Source organism: Carassius auratus, chromosome 4 (assembly GCF_003368295.1).
Source record: "Carassius auratus strain Wakin chromosome 4, ASM336829v1, whole genome shotgun sequence".
NCBI classification, from domain to species: Eukaryota; Metazoa; Chordata; class Actinopteri; order Cypriniformes; family Cyprinidae; genus Carassius; species Carassius auratus.
In genome coordinates, this window is record NC_039246.1 from 1,008,985 (window position 1) to 1,030,794 (window position 21,810).

Consider the following 21,810-nt stretch of genomic DNA (forward strand, 5'->3'; position numbering starts at 1 on the left):
CCCACAGTTTGAGGCTTCAGACACGGCTCCTGGCGTATTGCAATTAATGCAATTAACTTTGTTTCTCTTTTTAGTTCATCAAGTCATGCTTTGGTGGGTCCCAGTAGGCTTCACTGAAGCCCTATTTAGTGGATAGGAGGCCCCCCAGGCTCTCTACTACATCCTCTGTAATGGTTCACAGGCCTTCTCCTCCCAGCCCCTCTCCCCCTCCAACTTCTGTGAGGACCACCATACCTGCTCCATTCTCCACCTATGTAATGGACAGGTTGTGGTGTGTGCTAGTTCAACCATTGTTTAAACAATAAACAAATTATGTCCCCTTCTAGGGCCTCAGCTTTATTCTGGTTGCCAGGTGAATGGAGCAAGACCATTCCTGTACAGCATAAGAGGTGGACTGCCAAGAGTGTATCTAACTCTGGCAGATTTTAAGCTTTGGTATGAGTCCCCGTCCCAGCCCTTAGTTCCAACCAGATACCAACAACTGGTTGTTTTCCCATCGGTTGATGGTGCGGATGTCCTACCACCATTGGAAGGTAAGGGTGTCCCCTCTAGTTTCAAGAACAAAAACTTACAAGCAGTCTGGTGAATTAATCCATTCTTCAAAATACTTTATTTAATATATACTGTAATTAACAAGGAAAGGAAGGACAAACTGCTTAGGACTGTTTATTGCAGCAAATTAATTAGAGGAAACAGCATGTACACGTAGATGCAAGTTACTAGAAGCACTACAAAGAATAAACTGTGCTGATAAACAAAATAAAATAAATACAATTAAAATTCATTCAGACCCAAGTATAACTAGAATAATATTTCAGTACTTTTCCTGATCATAAATTTAAAGTTGCCTGGTATTTCCAGAGTACCACAATCAGTAAACTTGCCCTTACGAAAAATAACCATGGTTTTATTATAGTAAAACTGTAGTTACACATGGTTTTTTGGCGTATTGACTGCCATTTGTAAAACCACAGATTTACTACAAATACCATGGTTAAACTATGGTTAATATAGCAAAACCATGGTTAATTTGTGGTTACCATGGTTTAACTACAGTAACCATGTTTTTTTGGTTTTATTTGTAGTAAAACCATGGTTAATTTTCGTAAGGGTGTCCAGATATTACAACATTCAAATGAAATCAAGGTGAGCCTCGGGTATGAGCCTCCACTGGGGACAGCAAACCAAGTTTGTTTAACATTATTAGCAGGACTGGATGGGCAGGCGAATTTGTGAAAGAAAATAAAAATCCTTATGGTGAGGCTTAAAGAGATGAGTGATGCAAGTAAAAGAAATCATTAGTGATAATCAGATGTAGCCTGCATTCAGCTGTGTTGTGAACGTAGCCTTGATTTCAAACACAAACTGGGTCTCACTTTTGCATGACTTTTCTGTGTGAATGCAAATTATTATTATAATACACTGAGTACAATTGAATTGTCTTTTAAAAATTAATGCACAAATGATTGTAGAAATCGCTCCTTTTTTTAAACCTCTTTGTCATTTCTTCTCAGGATGAGTTCGCAAATGACGTTTCATGCTGCTTGGACATGTGAAACTCTTCTCACACTGAGGACACTTGTAAGGTTTCTCTCCAGTGTGAACCACCTTGTGAATCTTGAGGCTTCCTTCTCTTGTGAAACTCTTTCCACAGTGATGGCACATGAAAGGTTTTTCTCCAATGTGAGTTGTAACATGATCCTGAAGTTGATTTGTGTCTGTGAAACTCCTTTCACACTGATGACATTTAAAAACGTTTTCTCTTGAGTGAAACTTCATGTGATAAATAAGGTTTACATTATATCTGAAACTCTTTCCACACTGATCACATGTGAATGGATTCTCTCCAGTGTGAATTCTAATGTGAGTCTTTAGGTTTGCTTTATCTGTGAAACTCTTTTCACACTGAGGACAGGTGAAAGGCTTGTCTACAGTGTGTACTCTCATGTGGGCATTAAGAAGTTTTTTTTGTGTAAAACTCTTTCCACACTGTTGACATACAAACGGCTTCTCTCCAATGTGAATCCTCATGTGAGTCTGAAGGTTTCCTTTTAATCGGAAACTCTTTTCACACAGTTTGCAAGTAAAAGGTCTCTTTCCAGTGTGAATAATCATGTGGACATCACGTGTTCTTTTCTGTGTAAACCACTTTCCACACCGTTGGCAGGTGTAAGGCTTCTCTCCTGTGTGACTTCTTATGTGGACATAAAGGTGACTATTTTGTGTAAAACTCCATCCACACTGATTACATATGTAAGGTTTCTCTCCAGTGTGTACTTTCATGTGAGTTTTAAGATCTTTATTTAGTGTGAAACTCTTCCCACACTGTTCGCAGGTGTAAGGCTTCTCTCCAGGGTGAATTCTTATGTGGGCGTTAAGGTGACTATTTTGTTTAAAACTCCTTCCACACTGATTACACATGTAAGGTTTCTCTCCAGTGTGAACTCTCACGTGAGTCGTAAGATCTCGATTTCGTGTAAAACTCTTCCCACACAGTTTACAGGTGTAAGGTCTCTCTCCAGTATGAATGATCATGTGGGCATTAAGGTGATATTTCCGTGTAAAACTCTTTCCACACTGAGAGCATATGAACGGTTGCTTTTCAGTGTGCATTTTCTTGTGGGATTTAAGGCTTTCTTCTCGATTGAAATCTTCTCCACACTGTTGGCAGGTTAAATGTTTCTCTCCAGTATGAATTTTTAAGTGGGAACTAAGGTTTGTAGTTTGTACTTTTTTTGGTGAGGAAGTCTTTTCATTCTGTGAGCAACTAATCGGTTCATCTTCAGTTTTGAAATCATGATGTTTCTCATTTTGATCTTTGTCTTTCATTTCATTCAGTTCTTGACTCTCCTCTTTCAGTGCCATCAGGTCTGAGGTGAAATAAAAAAAAAAGAATCAAATCAATCAATTAAAAAAATATTATGTGACAATTCAACAGTGAATCTCCAAATGACTGTTAAACAATATAAAGATTGTGTATTTAAAATACATGGTTTAATGGCATCTTTTCCCAAGTAGCCTAATGTCAGTGAAGACCAGTCTCATACAATTCTGATACAATTACTGCTACTGATCTGTTAAATTAATTTCCTCCCAATTTTAACCATTAATTATAGTCATTATTACTGTAAAACATTTTAAAAATCTTCACATAAACTGTATATGCATAAACTATTAATTGATTATAAATTAATATTTATTAAACAAAACTCAGAAAAGTGATTGACGTTTTCTTTTGCTCTTTGATTTACATAAATTTCACAGACTGCAGCAGGTTAAATTTCGAAAGCAGTATTGTCTCTTTAAAACCTGAGCTCATAACACAGAACTAACACACAACTGCTTTTCTCCCAACACATAATTTAGTACCTTTTTAACAAGACTTAAGACTGTGACTTTGAGGTCACGTTGTCTGAAGCAGCTAAATTACGTTAATTGCCTTCTGTAGCGCATTCTACATGTGGTGATCCCCAGGGATCAATCTTGGCACCGATCTTGTTTTCACTGTATATGTTACCCATGCCCATATGTTAATGCCACTGTTAGCTCTATAGCTATATATATAGCTATATATATATATATATATATATATATATATATATAATTTGTTTGCTTAACGTATTTATGTGCAATTATTCTAAAGGGAATTTTAATGTCATACAAAAAATGTCACACACATTACACACAAACCACTGGCCTGTGAAATAGTGAAAGAAGTCATACCTCAGGTAGATTGCATTTTTTCTTGTCTAGCTGGATGTTGACCTCATGATAATAATGTTGTTTGCATTCACCTAATCATTCACCTTGATTTGCCTAAATCAAAACGCGGATGATGAAGGGAATTGCAGGCAGCGTAAATCCCGCTAGCTGTGAACCTGGAACGACCGGGCTGCAGAGGATTCTACTTGGTCATAAAGCCTTCCTCGAATGTATTAAAAAATGAAATTGTGATTTGGGCAAAACAAATTATTACTTATCAGTTAAGAATTTTTTATTTGCATGGTCTGGTAGTAATATGGCATATGACTGTGAATAGGGGAAAGACTGCGTTCTGTATAACTTTCCTACAGAATGCTTTGATGAATTATATAACTTTACCGGAGCCAGCTAACTAATTACAATTGGATTAGCTGCCAGAAACGCGGAGAGACATCCGAATCAACAAACATCAATGCACTTATAAATCAGATTATTATTATGATGTCAGAGTGGATATGAAGCAATAACCTTTTTCAAAATTTGCTAGCAGCTGGCTCCAAAGCGCTTTACAATTTGCCTCACATTCACCCATTCACACACACATTCACACACCGACTGCGGTGTCAGCCATTCAAGGCACCATCCAGCTCGTCGGGAGCAGCTGGGGTCAGGTGTCTTGCTCAAGGACACCTCGACACTTGGTCAGGTGGAGCCGGGGATTGAACCACCAACCTACCGGTTTGTAGACAACCTACATGAACCACTGAGCCACTGCCGCCCCACTAATAACTTACCCGTCCGAGGGCTCTCAGTCCCTCCATTAAAGCTGTGTGTACAGTATACTGTCCATGTCCAGAAAGGTAAGAAAAACATCATCGAAGTAGTCCATGTGACATCAGAGGGTCAGTCATTAAAACCCCTCACTGTGTTTGAATCTCTCGTCTCCTGTGTTTCCCTGGGTTCCCGATCGTCACAGAAGGACTTCATCATGTTTAGATCCAGCGGTGTGGAACTTCGTGTCCGTTCCCCAGCCAGTGTGGAGGAGCGGAGGGCGAGATTCTGCAAATTAACCACTCTCCGTCAAGAGGGTAATGAAGTGGGTGGTGTGGCACAAGGGTTCTGGATCCTGGCGGATGGTATTGGATATAATGATGCGTCCCTGAAGGACCTTTTCAATGCCGGTCTGGATGACCCGGTGCCAGAGAGGGAAATTGATCAGTTGGACTCCTTTGATTTTAGGGGGTTCATCTTTTACCTACAACATCGGTCTCCGTGGGATACCCCAGCCACACCTGTCTCTCCCGGTGGGATGGCCGACTCTAGACCCGGGTCAACAGACAGGAGGACCGCCAGCCCAGCGCCACAGCACAAGGTGGTCACCAGCCCAGCGCTACGGCACAAGATGGCCACCAGCCCAGCGCCACAGCGCAAGATTGCCACAAGCCTAGCACCACAGCACAAGGTGGCCACCCGCACAGCGCCACAGCCCAAGTTGCCCGCCACTGCACAAGATGGCTGCGGGTCCAGAGACATGGCACAAGATGGCCGCCTGTCCAGCACCTCTGCACAAGATGACTGCCACAGTTGACCCTCCCCGTTGACCCTCCAGAGTCCGGTCAGGTCCCGGTTGACCCTCCAGAGTCGGGTCAGGTCACCGTTGACACTCATGAGTTAAGCACTACCCCAGTTAGACCTCAGGGGCAAAGTCAAGTCACCAGTATTCTTCATGGGCAAAATCAAGTCACCGACTATCTTCATGGGCAAAGGCAAGTCACCAGTGTTCCTCATGGGCAAAGTCAATTCACCGACTATCTTCATAGGCAAAGGCAAGTCACCATTGATCTTCATGAGCAGAGTCAGGTCACCAATGATCTTCATGAGCAGAGTCAAGACCTCATTGATCTTCCTGAATCCAGTCTAAACTCTGCAAAACTACCAGAGCCTCTCAACGTCTCTGCTGAACTACCAGAGCCTCTCCTTTTTCCCTGGGTTCCTGATCGTCACATTAGTGCAATTTTGACACACTCATTTCTCTGAAATATGACAAAATTGAACCAGGATACTTTGTCACAAGAAAGAAAATATGTCACAATGCTCTTTTTAGGACTTTTTGACCAGATGTGTAGTTACAGCGCTTTGCCTTTGGATGGCAGTGTGGCTTGACAGTCTCATTTACATATCAACTTCAGTTGGTTTGCTCACAGGCAGTTGCAAATGGTTACATATTATACCTTTCTTATGCTCGCTGCACAGGTTACTGCTCCAATACTCAGTGGTAGAGCATTGCATTTGCAGCACAAAAGGTTGTGGGTTCAATTTCCAGGGAACACACATACTGGTAGAAAAATGTATACCCTGAATGCAGTCATGAAGTCGCTTTGGATAAAAGCATCTTTTTAGTGCATCAAGCATTCTAATAATAAAGTATGATTTAATAATATAACTTTAGTAATTAAAATTAAACTTGATAACCATGTTTGAATGCATATTAGTCTTTTTAACTGAGCATTTTAACTGGACAGTTGGTGGCGTTTCTTTTGGTCATTCAGTGTCTCTGTAAAAATAACAATAATAATTTTTGGGAACAAAAAAAAACCTAGCTAAAAAACTGATAGGATAATAATGATATGAATTCCACTAATGAGAACCATGAAACGCATTAATGTTTACTAAAAATTAATGAGCTGCTGGATTTATGAATATTAAACAGGTTTTGTGCATTCACTCGAACTGATTTGCTAAAATCATAACAGGGATGATAATAGGGGAGCGCCAGCCAATGAGATTGCAGCTTGCGCATTAGCACTGCCCACTACCAGAATTTACAACACGTCAAATACAGGTGCGTTGCACATCCATTGAGATGCGCACAAAAAAAAACACAAAAGGACAGATCGCCTGACGGAGAGTGAAACTGAAGCACTATATATATCTGTGCTTAACATATTCATAGCCTCCAATTCACACACTGGCGAGTAAAATGTGTATATTTATTAGACATTGGCTAATATTAGACATCATTTAGTCGCCCAGAGTGAAGACTTAGTCGCATATGCAAGTGATTTACTCACAATGTAGAGCGTTGGTACTACTGGCAGAGGAAATGCAAGTACGATCAGGGTTACCTGTCCCGAATCATACTCTACTGAACTGTACAATACCACACAGTGGAAATGAGACATCATCACACGTAAACAGCTCAGTTACTTAACAGCCATTTATTTTTACCTATACACGGTTATCTATCTCCTTTACTAAATAAAAAAAGTTAGTACACAGAATGAAATTGAATGACTTCCAAAACGAATGAGCAGATGATGGTAGAAATGACTACTTTTTTTAAACATCTTATCACACTGAGGAAAACGTCTGTTTCTTCCCAGAGTGGGTTTTCAAATGACGTTTCATGCTGCTTGGACATGTGAATCTCTTCTCACACTGAGGACACTTGTAAGGTTTCTCTCCAGTGTGAACCACCTTGTGTATCTTAAGGTATTCTTTAATTTTGAAACACTTTCCACACTGTTCGCACGTGAAAGGCTTCTCTCCAGTGTGAACTCTCATGTGAATCTTGAGTTTTCCTTCTTTTGTGAAATTCCTTCCACAGTGATGGCACATGAAAGGCTTTTCTCCAATGTGAATTTTGACATGATCCTGAAGGTGATTCGTGTCTATGAAACTCCTTTCACACTGATGACATTTAAAACTCTTTTCCCTTGAGTGAATACTGATGTGATAATTAAGGTTTTCTTTATATCTGAAACTCTTTCCACACTGACTACATATGAAAGGCTTCTCTCCAGTGTGACTTCTTATGTGAGTCTTTAGGCTTTCTTTGAGCCTGAAACTCTTTTCACATTGAGGGCAGGTGAAAGGTTTCTCTCCAGTGTGAACTCTCATGTGGGCATCAAGGGTTCTTTTCTGTGCAAAACATTTTCCACACTGGGAACATATTAATGTTTTTTTCTCAGTGTGAACTCTCATGTGAATCGTAAGTCCTCCATTTCGTGAGAAACTCTTCCCACACTGAGGGCAGGTGTAAGGTCTCTCTCCAGTGTGAATACTCATGTGGGCTTTAAGGTGACTTTTAAGTATAAAACTCTTTCCACACTGATCACAGGTGTAAGGTCTCACTTCGGTGTGAATTCTCATGTGTGTCCTAAGGTTTTTTTTCCGCGCAAAACATTTTCCACACTTAGGGCATATTAACTGTTTATTTTCAGTGTGAATTTTCATGTGAACTTCAAGACTTTCTTTTTGATTGTACATTTCTCCACACTGTTGGCAGGTGAAAGAGGTCTCTCCAGTAGGAGTTCTCATTTGGGAATCAATGTTTTGTGTTTTTTCAGCTGTTTTTGGCGGGGAGGTCTTTTCAGTCTGTGAGCAACTAATCGATTCTTCTTCAGTTTTGAAATCATGATGTTCTTCATTCTGATATTTCACTTTCCTTTCATTCAGTTCTTGACTCTCCTCTTTCAGTGCCATCAGTTCTAAGGTGAAAAGAGACCGATACAAGTTAACACTAGTAGTCCTCGACCGATATATCAGCCAATATTTGGCATTTTTCAAATATTAGCATCGGCCAATTAGGTTTTTCTGAAAGACTAGAAGTAGAAGTGTACCTAATAATCAGATAAAACGGTTAATCAATGGAATTAATGTATACAGAAAGTATTATTATGATTGCTTTTATATTATTAGTAATAGAAAGGACAGCATTATAATAATGTTTTGTTTGCTGGCAGCATTAGGAAAACATGGATTTATATAATTTAAACAATTGTTTGAACGACAAATTAACATTTAATTTCACAAACCTTGCAAACTTAAGTCAAATCCAGCTGTGAGATCTTGTGAAATGTGTATCCAGCATTATAATGTGTTCTCTGTGTGATGGCCAGTTTGTGTGAATTGAATGTTTTAAACTTTTAACTCTTCATTTCAAATTATGCTGCACTTAATGCATTTATCCACGGTCATAATCATGTCATTTTCACTGTGTGCTGTATGTAAAATGAGTGTTACCCTGGCTTTATTTGATAAAGATAATTCCCAATGCACACAAACTTCCCAGAATACTGAGTGCCCCATTGGTTATAGTGTTTACTTTATTTTTAAATATATTTTTTAAATATTTATTTGTAAAAAAAATACTTTGTCTTCTAAAGTGTAAGTGTGTTTATTTTACACATTTATTTTTTAATCCATTGTCAAATATTAATAATACATTTCTTTTTACAATTATATCGGCTATCGACCACCCGCTTTCCAAGATATCGGTCTCAGTCAAGAGACACATACCGGTTGACCACTAATCACCAGTTATGGAGCAACAGACATTAAAACATGACATGAAAAGCATCACATTCAAACACGTGCATGCTAGATCCTGTACCTACTAAACTACTGAGAGACGTGTAACCTGTAATACCAGAACTTTTCATTGATATTGTTAATCCTTTGATTACTTAAGGACCTCCATCCATCTAGATCTTGATGAAGAGATGTACCATTACATTGTTTTTTGTGGTTATGCATTCACAAATTGTTTTGTTAATAATCATGGCCTTCTTTCATGTTATAAATGTTGCAAGATCAACAAATAAGCTTTAGCTGATTGAATAGAGCACTTACTAGTCACAGTGTTCACTAAGGCCTGGTTCACACGGGACGATTTTAAAATTGTCGGCAGATTTTCCAAACCTGAGAGACCCCACACACGGCGATAAAAAATCACGGGTCTAACAGTTTTGGTCGCTCCGTGTGTGGTGTGCAGCCACACGGCAATATCAACACATCACACACGAACCGATTTGACTCCCGAGCATTCCCAGGTCAGACGGGAAATCTCGCAAAATCCCTCGAGATCAAACGTGACTTCAGAGTAAACAATCATGGCGGACGAAGAGGATGCAGTGGCCATAGTTTGTGCTTTGTTTTTAACGGGAAAAAAAAAACATAAGAAAAATAAGAAAAGGCGATGGTCAAAGAGGTGGAGACGACGCGAGCATGGACTATACTTGCTATATCATGATATGGAGATAAGTTGTTGTTTTATCTCATAGAAATGTTGTTACGTACTACACAGATTAATAACCGTTGAAATAAACGTTCATATATTAGTTTCCATGTACTCTGGTGGACTGCAGTTGTGGATGTAGTTATGCCCATCGACTTTATTTGTATTTGTTATATTATATACGCCGGCTGTTTTGATTTTGTTTCCCGGTACTATCACTGCCTCGTCACCTCGCTTTCTGATTGGCTACACCCACAGTCCACAGGCTGCGTGATTGTTTGTCCTCGGGGGACACCACACATGAGAAGAAATCGGGCAAAATAAATCCAACATGTTGGATATCCCCGATTTGAGATCGGAGCGGTCCCGACATTCTTCCGAGCAGAGGAGATTAGTCTTAACACACCACACACGGCAGGAATATTTGATCAGATTATTTTACGATAATCGGAGCATCCTAAGATTGTCGGAAGGGCTGAATCGGGGCTAAAATCGGCCCAATTATCCTGCCGTGTGAACCAGCCTTAACTGTGTTTCCATTACCCTTCAAATTGCACAAACTGAAATTAGTTAATAGTGAACTGAAAATACACCCAATGGAAACCTATCAATTTCCCAAAACTCCCATATAGCTCCCATTAGGCATGTTTTTAGGCAATTCTAGAACAGAATAATTTTCAAAACTGCAATGGAAACATTATTCACATTTACAGGTCATCTGGCGAACGCAAATGTTGTATGATCATTCTCTAATGTATTATAATATGGTGACCATACGTTCTCTTTTCCATGGTCATGTCCTCTATTTGGACCTAAAATATGCATCTGGCCAGGGTTTCTAAATTGCCCAAAATGTCTGATTCAGATTTAGCTTTCTATAGTTGCCATACATTGTGTGCATTTTTGTATTAAAGCCCTTTTCTTAATCCTACACCCAATTTCTGACCAACCGCCTTGCTCCCGCAAACATTCTAGTATTCAATTTAATTTTCATGCATCAGGAAGCCACTATCAATATGGTGAGTATTTACTGCCATGTTTCCACCGCAGGAACTTTACCCAGGAACTAGGGACTTTGGGCTGGTACTTGGTGTGTTTCCACTAAGGAACCAGGAACTAAATAAAGTTCCGGGTAAAAATTTCACCCCAAAAATATCCCTGCTGGCGAGGTGGTACTTTTTCAAAAGTTCAAGAACTTTCAGGGGTGGGACTACCACTGAACATGTTGATTGGTCGGATTCAGGCCGCATTTGATTGGTCGACTCCACGCAGCAGTAAATTCCATCCACCATTTTCCAAAATGTGTTGTGGTAGGAACATTAGTTGTCTTCAACAATGGAATGTAATAAAAAATACGATCGTTGGAACGACAATGAGGTGCAGGCTTTATTAAGCAATTTATTATTTGCGGAAGAGGACATCCAGCGGGAACTGGAAACGGAGACCCGCAATGAACAGGTATACTTGAAAATGTCGGCTATGCGAGCTTTGCATAGTGCAAACTGGAAAACAATGCAGAGAGAAGTTGAAAAACCTAAAGTAAGACTACAAGAAAATAACGAATCACAACAATTGAAGTGGTTCCGATCGGCGTACTAACAAGTGGTTTGTCAGCCTGGACGCATTGCTAGGACACAGACCATCCTTTTCTGGTGCAGCGGTGACAAGACTCCGCTACTGCATTGTTGGAAGCCATTCCGCAATCCGATGACCAGTGGGCTGAAGGTAAATAAATATACGTACGTATCACATCAAAATGATATCTTCTTAAAATCGTTGTCATGTTAAATCAACCTAACTTTTTTTTACACCATGTTTTTCCAGACTAAACGAGTGGGCTGAATGAATTGCAGGCAACAGAGGCCAGCGTGTTTTCCCTTGCAATCACCAGTAGCCCCTTGTCCCGTGTTTCCCACTGAATCACACACATGCCAAGGTATTAGCCACGTTTGTCCTTTGTCCAAAATTATAACGTTACTTCAAAACTGACCTATTGCATATGTTAATGGTTTTGTGATATTTTGTTTATTTTATATTTAAAACTAACATTGCCCATGATCAAATATTAAAATATGGAACATGATGGGCCAACACAAATAGTTTAAAATGAAGATTTTTTGGCAAAAATCTTTTTAATAATTTTTGATGACTCCTTTTGTGTCAGGATGGATTTGCGTGTTTATTACCATATGTTGACTATATTTCTTCCACTTTAGGGAAGAGGAAAAGGGATAGTGACATCCTTGATGCGCTGAGAGACATGGAAGTCGCTAACCGAGCCGTCCTGCAGCGTGGACAAGAACAGCGAGACGAGTACATGCAGCTGTTACTCGAGAGCCAGGCTGAGGAGAGAGAGATGAGGAGGCAAGAGTTGGCATTCCTCCAGTCAGAAGCTAGAGAAAGCAGGCAACAACATAGAGACTTTCAGGCTGGGTTTCTGTCTGTTCTAGGAGAGTTCGTACAGGCTTTCAAAAAGAAGCCACTTGACTGAACAGTTTCTCGTTTGCACTTTAACATTTGTCTTTGCACTTTCTGAGTTTATATTTAGTAGTCAACATTTGAGGTGGATCAAAATCTACAATCAAAGTGGTCCTAACATCATCTTGTAAAGTCAACTCTGAACTTTTGATCCACGTCATATGATTACTACTGTATTTTATATACTGTTGGAATTACTGCTTTCAGTAGTTGAACGAAAAAGTAGAGGGTTTTTTTAGGCTGGGCTGTGGCCTGTTATTGGTCATGTTCTAAAATACATTTGCACATTACTATTTAGTTGTTCCAAAGTTTTATTAATATTTGTAAAAAAAATATATATATATTTTTTAATTTTGTCAGAAATACTAATGTAAAATAAAGTTTGAAGTGTGACTATTGTTTTCCAGTGTCTTTTGTTTTCAATCATTATCTAGCAATTATGGTACTTTTTAAATGTTCTGGTTAGAAGTTAAAATGTTTAACACATACTACATTACACATACAATATGTAAAAGGAGATACTGCTTGAATTCCCCAATACTAATAATATTCATAATACTGTGAGGAAGTACTGACTTACAGTTCTTATTGAATTAATCCATTAAACACCAATAAGCTGTGTATTTTAAGTTAAAATCCAACACACATTACAGACTCTCATATTACAGTGATACTGTAGTATGCACTTTTAGTAAATTGAATTTATTAAAAGAAAGTTGTACACAGTTTTTGTTGCAATGTTGTATAACAGGTGTATCAGCATGAAAACAAGACACATTACAGCCTTTCAGTGATACTGCAGCCTACTACGTTGTCGTCAAAAACTGCATTAGAGCTGTGCGTGCATCTAGTCCCTCAGCCTCTACAGTGGCCGACAGAAGCACCATCAGGCTGGTTTAATGCACTGGTCACACATTCTTCCCTGAACTCATCAACATTCATTTCACAAAGGTTATGCACAACACAACATGCAGGGATTTGACCTTGTGCGTACTTGCAGTCATTGCGTTTTAGCAACCTCCTCCATCTTCCTTTTTAGTCTGCCAAAGGCATTCTCCACCACCACCCTGGCTCTGCTTGTTTTTTGGTTGTACACAAGTTTTGAAGGTGTCATTTGTACGTTGTCTGTAAAAGGTTTCATCAGCCAGATCTTCAAAGGATAAGCTGCATCACCAAGGACAAAGTACCCCACATCATGTTTTTTGTTACATCAGGTAGTAACAAACCCCTATCCACTAGGCCCCACAAACCTGACAAACGCAGCACTCTGGCATCATGCAGGCTTCCTGGTGCTCCAACAAAGACATTCCAAAAAAGACCCCTTCCATCCACAACAGCCTGCAGGATGATTGAATGCCGGCCCTTTCGGTTAAAGTATACTGTGTGAAAGTCCTCAGGTCCAAGAATGGGGATGTGTGACCCATCAGTTGCACCTACACACTGTGGCAACCCCCATCTGCATTCAAAAATTGTAGCCATTTCTTTTAACTTTTCACTGTTTGATGGTTTAATAACTTCTGGCGTGAGTACCTTCTCAACAGCAAAGCAAAAATCATGAACACATTGACACACAGTAGCAACTCCAATTCCAAATAAGTGAGAGATTCTTCTGTACTTGGAGTTGGTCGCTAAAATCCACAGTGTAATGGTGATTCTTTTTTCGATGGGTTCACAAAGTCTGTAGTTTGTGTCTTGTCTCTCTAGTTGAGGTTACAATCGATGACAGAGGTACATAAAAGTATCCTTAGACATCTGGAAATTCAGCAAAAGTAGAAACCACGCTGTCGCATCATGCAGTTGTTCTATCGTGTACCCAAACTGATGGCGAAACGCGACGCATTCGATAGTACTCACAAATCTAGAACACACAAAAGTGGCAAAAATAAGTTTACGTAATCTATAATAACATTAGTCACATCTCTGGATAATTTTGATTCAATAATTTCTTACCAATCTTGTTCTTTCTGCCCGATGGTGCGCGTTTGTCCCAGCCATCTCATGGTCGATGTCAGCAAATTGCTGATAAGATACGTTGTCTCATTTTATATCGACCATTACGAGCTTCCTGAATACGCTTTACTATCAGTGCTCATCTGTTTTCTGCCATTTGGTGCATTATTCCTTGAGTAAACCAATACACCTTGAGCAGAAGCAGCATTCCTTGAATCTCCTGCATAGTACTTTTTCTGTCGCACAAGAATGATTACAATCTGTCACTGATAGGAAGAACAAATAGCACACAGTACTACGTCACCAGACAATTTAACATAATCTTCCCATAATCTTAAACCAGCCTGATGGTGCTTCTGTCGGCCACTGTAGAGGCTGAGGGACTAGATGCACGCACAGTTTTTCATGCTGATACACCTGTTATTTATTTTTTTTGCAACAAAACTGTGTACAACTTTCTTTTAATAAATTCAATTTACTAAAAGTGCATACTACAGTATCACTGTAATATGAGAGTCTGTAATGTGTGTTGGATTTTAACTTAAAATACACAGCTTATTGGTGTTTAATGGATTAATTTAATAAGAACTGTAAGTCAGTACTTCCTCACAGTATTATGAATATTATTAGTATTGGGGAATTCAAGCAGTATCTCCTTTTACATATTGTATGTGTAATGTAGACTGTGTTAAACATTTTAACTTCTAACCAGAACATTTAAAAAGTACCATAAGTGCTAGATAATGATTGAAAACAAAAGACACTGGAAAACAATAGTCACACTTCAAACTTTATTTTACATTAGTATTTCTGACAAAATTTAAAAAAATATATATATTTTTTTACAAATATTAATAAAACTTTGGAACAATTAAATAGTAATGTGCAAATGTATTTTAGAACCTGACCAATAACAGGCTAAAGCCCAGCCTAAAAAAAAAACTCTACTTTTTCGTTCAACTACTGAAAGCAGTAATTCCAACAGTATATAAAATACAGTAGTAATCATATGACGTGGATCAAAAGTTCAGAGTTGACTTTACAAGATGATGTTAGGACCACTTTGATTGTAGATTTTGATCCACTTCAAATGTTGACTACTAAATATAAACTCAGAAAGTGCAAAGACAAATGTTAAAGTGCAAACGAGAAACTGTTCAGTCAAGTGGCTTCTTTTTGAAAGACTGTACGAACTCTCCTAGAACAGACAGAAACCCAGCCTGAAAGTCTCTGTTGTTGCCTGCTTTCTCTAGCTTCTGACTGGAGGAATGCCAACTCTTGGCTCCTCATCTCTCTCTCCTCAGCCTGGCTGTCGAGTAACAGCTGCATGTACTCGTCTATTTTAAAATTAATAGTGTACATATTTGGTTAAAATCAATTCCTTATTTTCATTTTCAAAACTTTTTTTGGTTGGTCCGATCGATTGTGCACTAGTGACCAGACACTGGTCACACATTCTTCCCTGAACTCATCAACATTCATTTCACAAAGGTTATGCAGAACACAACATGCAGGGATTTGACCTTGTGCGTACTTGCAGTCATTCTGTTTTAGCAACCTCCTCCATCTTCCTTTTTAGTCTGCCAAAGGCATTCTCCACCACCACCCTGGCTCTGCTTGTTTTTTGGTTGTACACAAGTTTTGAAGGTGTCATTTGTACTTTGAAGATCTGGCTGATGAAACCTTTTACAGACAAAGGATAAACTGCATCACCAAGGACAAAGTACCCCACATCATGTTTTTTGTTACATCAGGTAGTAACAAACCCCTATCCACTAGGCCCCACAAACCTGACAAACGCAGCACTCTGGCATCATGCAGGCTTCCTGGTGCTCCAACAAAGACATTCCAAAAAAGACCACTTCCATCTACAACAGCCTGCAGGATGATTGAATGCCGGCCCTTTCGGTTAAAGTATACTGTGTGATAGTCCTCAGGTCCAAGAATGGGGATGTGTGACCCATCAGTTGCACCTACACACTGTGGCAACCCCCATCTGCATTCAAAAATTGTAGCCATTTCTTTTAACTTTTCACTGTTTGATGGTTTAATAACTTCTGGCGTGAGTACCTTCTCAACAGCAAAGCAAAAATCATGAACACATTGACACACAGTAGCAACTCCAATTCCAAATAAGTGAGAGATTCTTCTGTACTTGGAGTTGGTCGCTAAAATCCACAGTGTAATGGTGATTCTTTTTTCGATGGGTTCACAAAGTCTGTAGTTTGTGTCTTGTCTCTCTAGTTGAGGTTACAATCGATGACAGAGGTACATAAAAGTATCCTTAGACATCTGGAAATTCAGCGAAAGTAGAAACCACGCTGTCGCATCATGCAGTTGTTCTATCGTGTACCCAAACTGATGGCGAAACGCGACGCATTCGATAGTACTCACAAATCTAGAACACACAAAAGTGGCAAAAATAAGTTTACGTAATCTATAATAACATTAGTCACATCTCTGGATAATTTTGATTCAATAATTTCTTACCAATCTTGTTCTTTCTGCCCGATGGTGCGGGTTTGTCCCAGCCATCTCATGGTCGATGTCAGCAAATTGCTGATAAGACACGTTGTCTCATTTTATATCGACCATTACGAGCTTCCTGAATACGCTTTACTATCAGTGCTCATCTGTTTTCTGCCATTTGGTGCATTATTCCTTGAGTAAACCAATACACCTTGAGCAGAAGCAGCATTCCTTGAATCTCCTGCATAGTACTTTTTCTGTCGCACAAGAATGATTACAATCTGTCACTGATAGGAAGAACAAATAGCACACAGTACTACGTCACCAGACAATTTAACATAATCTTCCCGGTACTTTAGACCGCGGAGGAAATGCAGAAGGCAACAGGTCTGGGGGGACAAAAAAATTCCTGGGAGAAAAGTTCCAGGTAATTTCGGTGGAAACGCAGCACAAATCACTTTGGAGGCAGCTCGTGATGGATGGGGGGTTGCCAAATCCAAATTTTTTTCTACGGAACTGGGCAGATTTTAAACTGTTGCAGCAGGTTGATTTTCTTCCGTGGGTTAGGGTTTTGAAATATAGCATAAATTACATTTGACTAAAATGCTTGTATTGACACATTTTGCATTCTACCAATGATATAGCTTTTGTGAGGGTTGCATAACCACTGGTAGGAAGTCTTTTAGCCGCGTTTATGGTCAATCTGCAGAATGGTGACTGTGAAATATATATTTTAGGTTGGGAAATGACACATTTTGGATTTTGATATGGGATATGGCCATTGTACTACTTTTGGGGTTACTTTAACCAGAACAATACTAATGTTACAGAAAATACAACAAAATGAACAATTTGTCGAACTCGCATGCTTTTTGAAACATTTTCCTTACTCCTTTGTCCTCACATTTAGACAGGCTCGTGTAACTCTACTACTTAAGAAACCCACTCTTAACCCATCTCTTTTAGAGAACTACAGACCAGTTTTCCTTTTTACTTTCATTGCAAAAACACTTGAACGAGCTGTGTTCAACCAAGTCTCTGCATTTCTCACACAGAACAACCTCCTTGACAGCAACCAATCTGGCTTCAGAAGTGGACATTCAACCTTGCTTTCTGTTGTTGAAGCTCTAAGAATGGCAAAAGCGGAATCCAAATCTTCAGTACTTATCCTGCTTGATCTGTCTGCTGCTTTTGACACTTTTAACCACCAGATCCTCCAATCAACCATACTGATAAAAGGCATCTCAGGAACCACACTTCATTGGTTTGAATCTTAACTATCAGATAGGTCTTTCAAAGTATCTGGGAGAGGTGAGGTGTCCAAGTTGCAACATCTAACTACTGGGGTGCCTCAGGGCTCAGTTCTTGGACCACTTCTCTTCTCTGTCTACATGGCATCATTAGGTTCTGAGAAACATGGCTTTTCATACCACTGCTATGCTGATGACACTCAACTCTACCTCTCATCCGTTGCAGTATTGTGGGGTGTAATAGCGCAACACATAATCGCCATGGGGAAAATAAAATGAGAATGGATTAACTTTACACCGCTTTCCTGCTTGGAGGCGCGACCAGGGAGACCATAACATCTGAATATTAATTTATATAGCTTAAGTCAACATTGAAAATAATGGAAATTTCTCGGATTACTCATCCAAAATATGGGAAATTTCAACATTCATCTTTTTGTTGCTGTCCCTCTGCTGACAGCAAAAAGTCGTACTACAAAACTAACTAACGTTAAGCGATTTGTGAAGCTAGGTCTAACGTGACTTTAGTTGCAGATTGGCGTGAAATCGTGCTAAGGTTGCTTTCAAGTAAACAAAACGATGCTTTGAAAACATATGTTTCGTTGGAAGGGCAAGGGGTAGCAACAGGACAATAGTACAGAGACTGACAGGTCCGATCGAAGTACTAAACGGGATATTTTACAGGGAAGACTGTGGGAAAATAGCTCAAATACGTGAGAACCCCGGATAAAAACGGGAGGGTTGACAGCTTCTAACTACACTTTTGTTAAAAGTACATGTGAATGGTTGTTAGCACTAACGTTTACCAAACTAGCAGCAAGGTGTAGCGCAGCTTACCTTTGTCCAGATTACTGTAACGTATACTGTTTGCTGGTTTTATTATCTGCAACTCCTGAACATATCCATTTGTGAACTGCACATGAGACTCCAATGACTTGTAGCTTCGGAACTGTTCTGAATTGTAGGTGCTCATAAAACAAACAATGTAGCCGAGGATATCTGTAATAGGGCTGTCACTTTTAGTTCGAAAATCGATTGCACAATCGATCGGACCAACCAAAAAAAGTTTTGAAAATGAAAATAAGGAATTGATTTTAACCAAATATGTACACTATTAATTTTAAAATAACTAAACAATTAAAAAATATACATGTAACAAAACTCACAAACAAGCAGAAAAAGAAAACAAAGAATTCTGAAAGTGCAGTATGGTTTGCGAAAGCTAGACAGAAAACACGCGCCTATTGTGAGTTATGAAAAGGACCATTGCAAGCTGACAGCGACCGGTAATACCCCCACCTTGCGCAGCTGTACCCGAGTGTCCCTGGGACATCAGTGCAGTCGGACCGTGTCTTCTCAACAGCTGGACATACAGTGAATAAAAAATGCTCTGCTCTGGACCCCGAAAATGTTGATCGACTTGTTTTCCTGTCCAATAAATTTGTAATGGCCCTAGCCTTTTTGCGCATGCCTGCCTAGTGCCGCCTAGAATAAGTGTCGGTTACATTCAATAAAAAAAAAAAAAAACCAAGTGGCCACATGGCTTGTTCTCAAGTCCATTTAAACTTTCATTTTTTTAACAGTTGTTTGAAATGGATTGATCATCATTTAAAATAATCTTGGAGATTTTTGAAATGCTTAAATCATAAATGCAGCCGGTTTGCAGCCTGCAGTGATGTTGTTATTTTGTTATGGTAGCCGTCCCCTCTGCATATATATTTTTAGAGAATGTTGCACTCCTGTTGCTGTTTGCTATTCTGCACGAAACTTAATGCCAATAAATAAGAAATATTGCTGACTTGTGCGTTTCCAGCGATCTCTTTACGTTCGTCTGTTATTTGTGCTTGAAAAAGGAAACGTCTTTTTTTAGACATGGAAAATCCATTTTACAATTGATTCAATGAACACTTATGTCTTAAAAATCAAAAATGATTTTTTCACAAAAGTGACAGCCCTAATCTGTAATGCAAAAGTGCGGCAGCAAGTAATCGTCGGTGCTCCACTCTTTGTTAGGAATTTCATATGGATCCAAACCGTTAATGTTGCAGATTATGTGCACATACCGGTCCCTGACATCCATATTTTGTGTATCCCTTTAAATCCCACAACCTTTCGCGATTTACCATCTTTTCTCTTTCTCCCAACTCTGCTTCTTCTCGTTCGACTTGCTGTATGTTTACATTCGCGATGCCACCAGCAGGGCCGCCATGTCCCAGAATGCAACACGGCGCCCAAGCCCTATAGCACTTTTATATCATTGATCTTTTTGTTGATTTTGATTGCTTCCATTGTCCTCATTTGTCACTTTGGATAAACGTGTCTGCTAAATGCGTCAATTTAAGTGTTTATATATATATATATATATACATATATATATATATATATATATATATATATATATATATACATATACATATACATATGGCAAGTTTTGTATTATTGGTACTCTCAATTGCATGATGTCATAATTGTGAAAGCAGGATCTTCTTTTTTGTTTGGTCATGTGATCGCAACATTTCTGTTGAATGTCTCAACATTTCTACACTCATGTGACATTTTTCAACGATATCATTAATTTCAGTAGAGCTAGACATTTTGATAAGAATCAAATGAGTGAGTTCAGCTTTAAGAAGTAAAACCAACCTGTTTGTTCCTCAATTTCTTTATACTTCAGACTGAATGTTTCTTCAATCTTTATGTCTTCACTCTCCTCTTTAATAAAATCCATCTCTGTTTGTTTCTCAGTATCTTCATGTTTGGCTCTGAATGTTTCTTCAATATTCTTGTCTTCACGCTCCTCTTTAATAAATGGCATCTTTATAATTGTGAGTCACATGAATCTCAGTCGCTTCAGCGGGAGGTTTTCCCTGTGTTTGGATGCGTTGTCCTATAACAATAATTTAAAGAAAGAAAAATAAATGCATGCTAAATCTATGTGCGTCTAAATCAGCTCCCTAGTTCAGTAGTCAGCACACTGAGAAGGGAGTCAGTTAAAGAGATCGTTAACGGACTTCAAATGATCTGAATAAAATAAGCAAATTATAAAGTTAATATTAGGTGTTCATTTTTTTTTATATTTGGTATTCAATAATTTATACATAACATTAAATAGATTACACTTTCATGTAAACATTTGCAGCTGGTCCGTAAAAGCTGTCATTGCTGAACATGTTTGTTGTTCTCATTTATTGTCAGCGCGCGCTGATTCGAATCACTGAATCATTTTACGAATGATTCGGTTCAGATGATTCGGATTCTCCGTTTCTCTCACTTCGTTCGTCGTACTTGAAGGATAAATTTATTTACGATATAATAGGGAGAGAAATTAGACGCATCTTTTCTGTCATTAATGTGAGTATGGGCTTTACTCGCAAAAATAACGTTAAATAAATTATTACAACATTATATTCAAGCATCTAGATTTTACGTAAGGTTGTAAAATGTGTCAATTAACAGAACGGTTTGAACTTATTTAAACCCTACTAACCTTTCTTCCGCCGAATCACAACAGATGCAGGGAGCGCGTTAGGGCTTGAAGGGGCGCGACTTTATGACGTCACATCTTCAGATCAAAATAAAAGTCCCGTTTACACACTGAAGTCTATATGCATAACAAAGCATTGTCACAATTATTAGAAAGGTAAATCTATGCATTATATATATATTTTTTATTAATGTGCATTTACAACACTATACTATATGTTTTCGTACCTTGCTATTAAATTACATAAGACTAGTCAATGCTGCTGCATAAGTGTTGCTATACCAATTCTGAGAGAGTGACTGCAAATCTGACACCTTTCACTCTTTTGACTTAACTGTGGCTGCTTCCGAAATCGCATACTTAATGAGTAAGTACTTAATTTCAATATGAATGCGATCCGCCATGTTTACGTTATCATGTGACATTAAAAAAAAGCGCAACAACTTAAAATAAATGAC

General features: G+C 38.9%; 1 protein-coding gene and 1 long non-coding RNA gene across 3 annotated transcripts; both read right to left on the reverse strand.

Moving 5' to 3' along the window:
- Positions 1-630: 630 nt before the first annotated feature.
- On the reverse strand, positions 631-21,426 carry LOC113066198 (gastrula zinc finger protein XlCGF57.1-like). Of its 2 annotated transcripts, none has more exons than XM_026237957.1 (3): positions 21,356-21,426; positions 20,512-20,755; positions 631-2,870 (listed from the first exon to the last, which is right to left on the reverse strand). In XM_026237957.1, the coding sequence occupies exons 2-3, from the start codon at positions 20,681-20,683 to the stop codon at positions 1,501-1,503; spliced, it is 1,542 nt and encodes a 513-aa protein (XP_026093742.1). In that variant the 5' UTR covers positions 20,684-20,755; positions 21,356-21,426; the 3' UTR covers positions 631-1,500. The 2 variants fall into 2 exon arrangements, with proteins under 2 accessions (XP_026093742.1, XP_026093752.1); XM_026237967.1 differs by lacking the exon at positions 631-2,870 and adding an exon at positions 5,643-8,192.
- Positions 12,950-14,462, reverse strand: LOC113067562 (uncharacterized). The gene is made up of 3 exons (XR_003279406.1): positions 14,150-14,462; positions 13,450-14,057; positions 12,950-13,363 (listed from the first exon to the last, which is right to left on the reverse strand). It is a non-coding gene; the product is annotated as an uncharacterized LOC113067562 (long non-coding RNA).
- Positions 21,427-21,810: the final 384 nt, after the last annotated feature.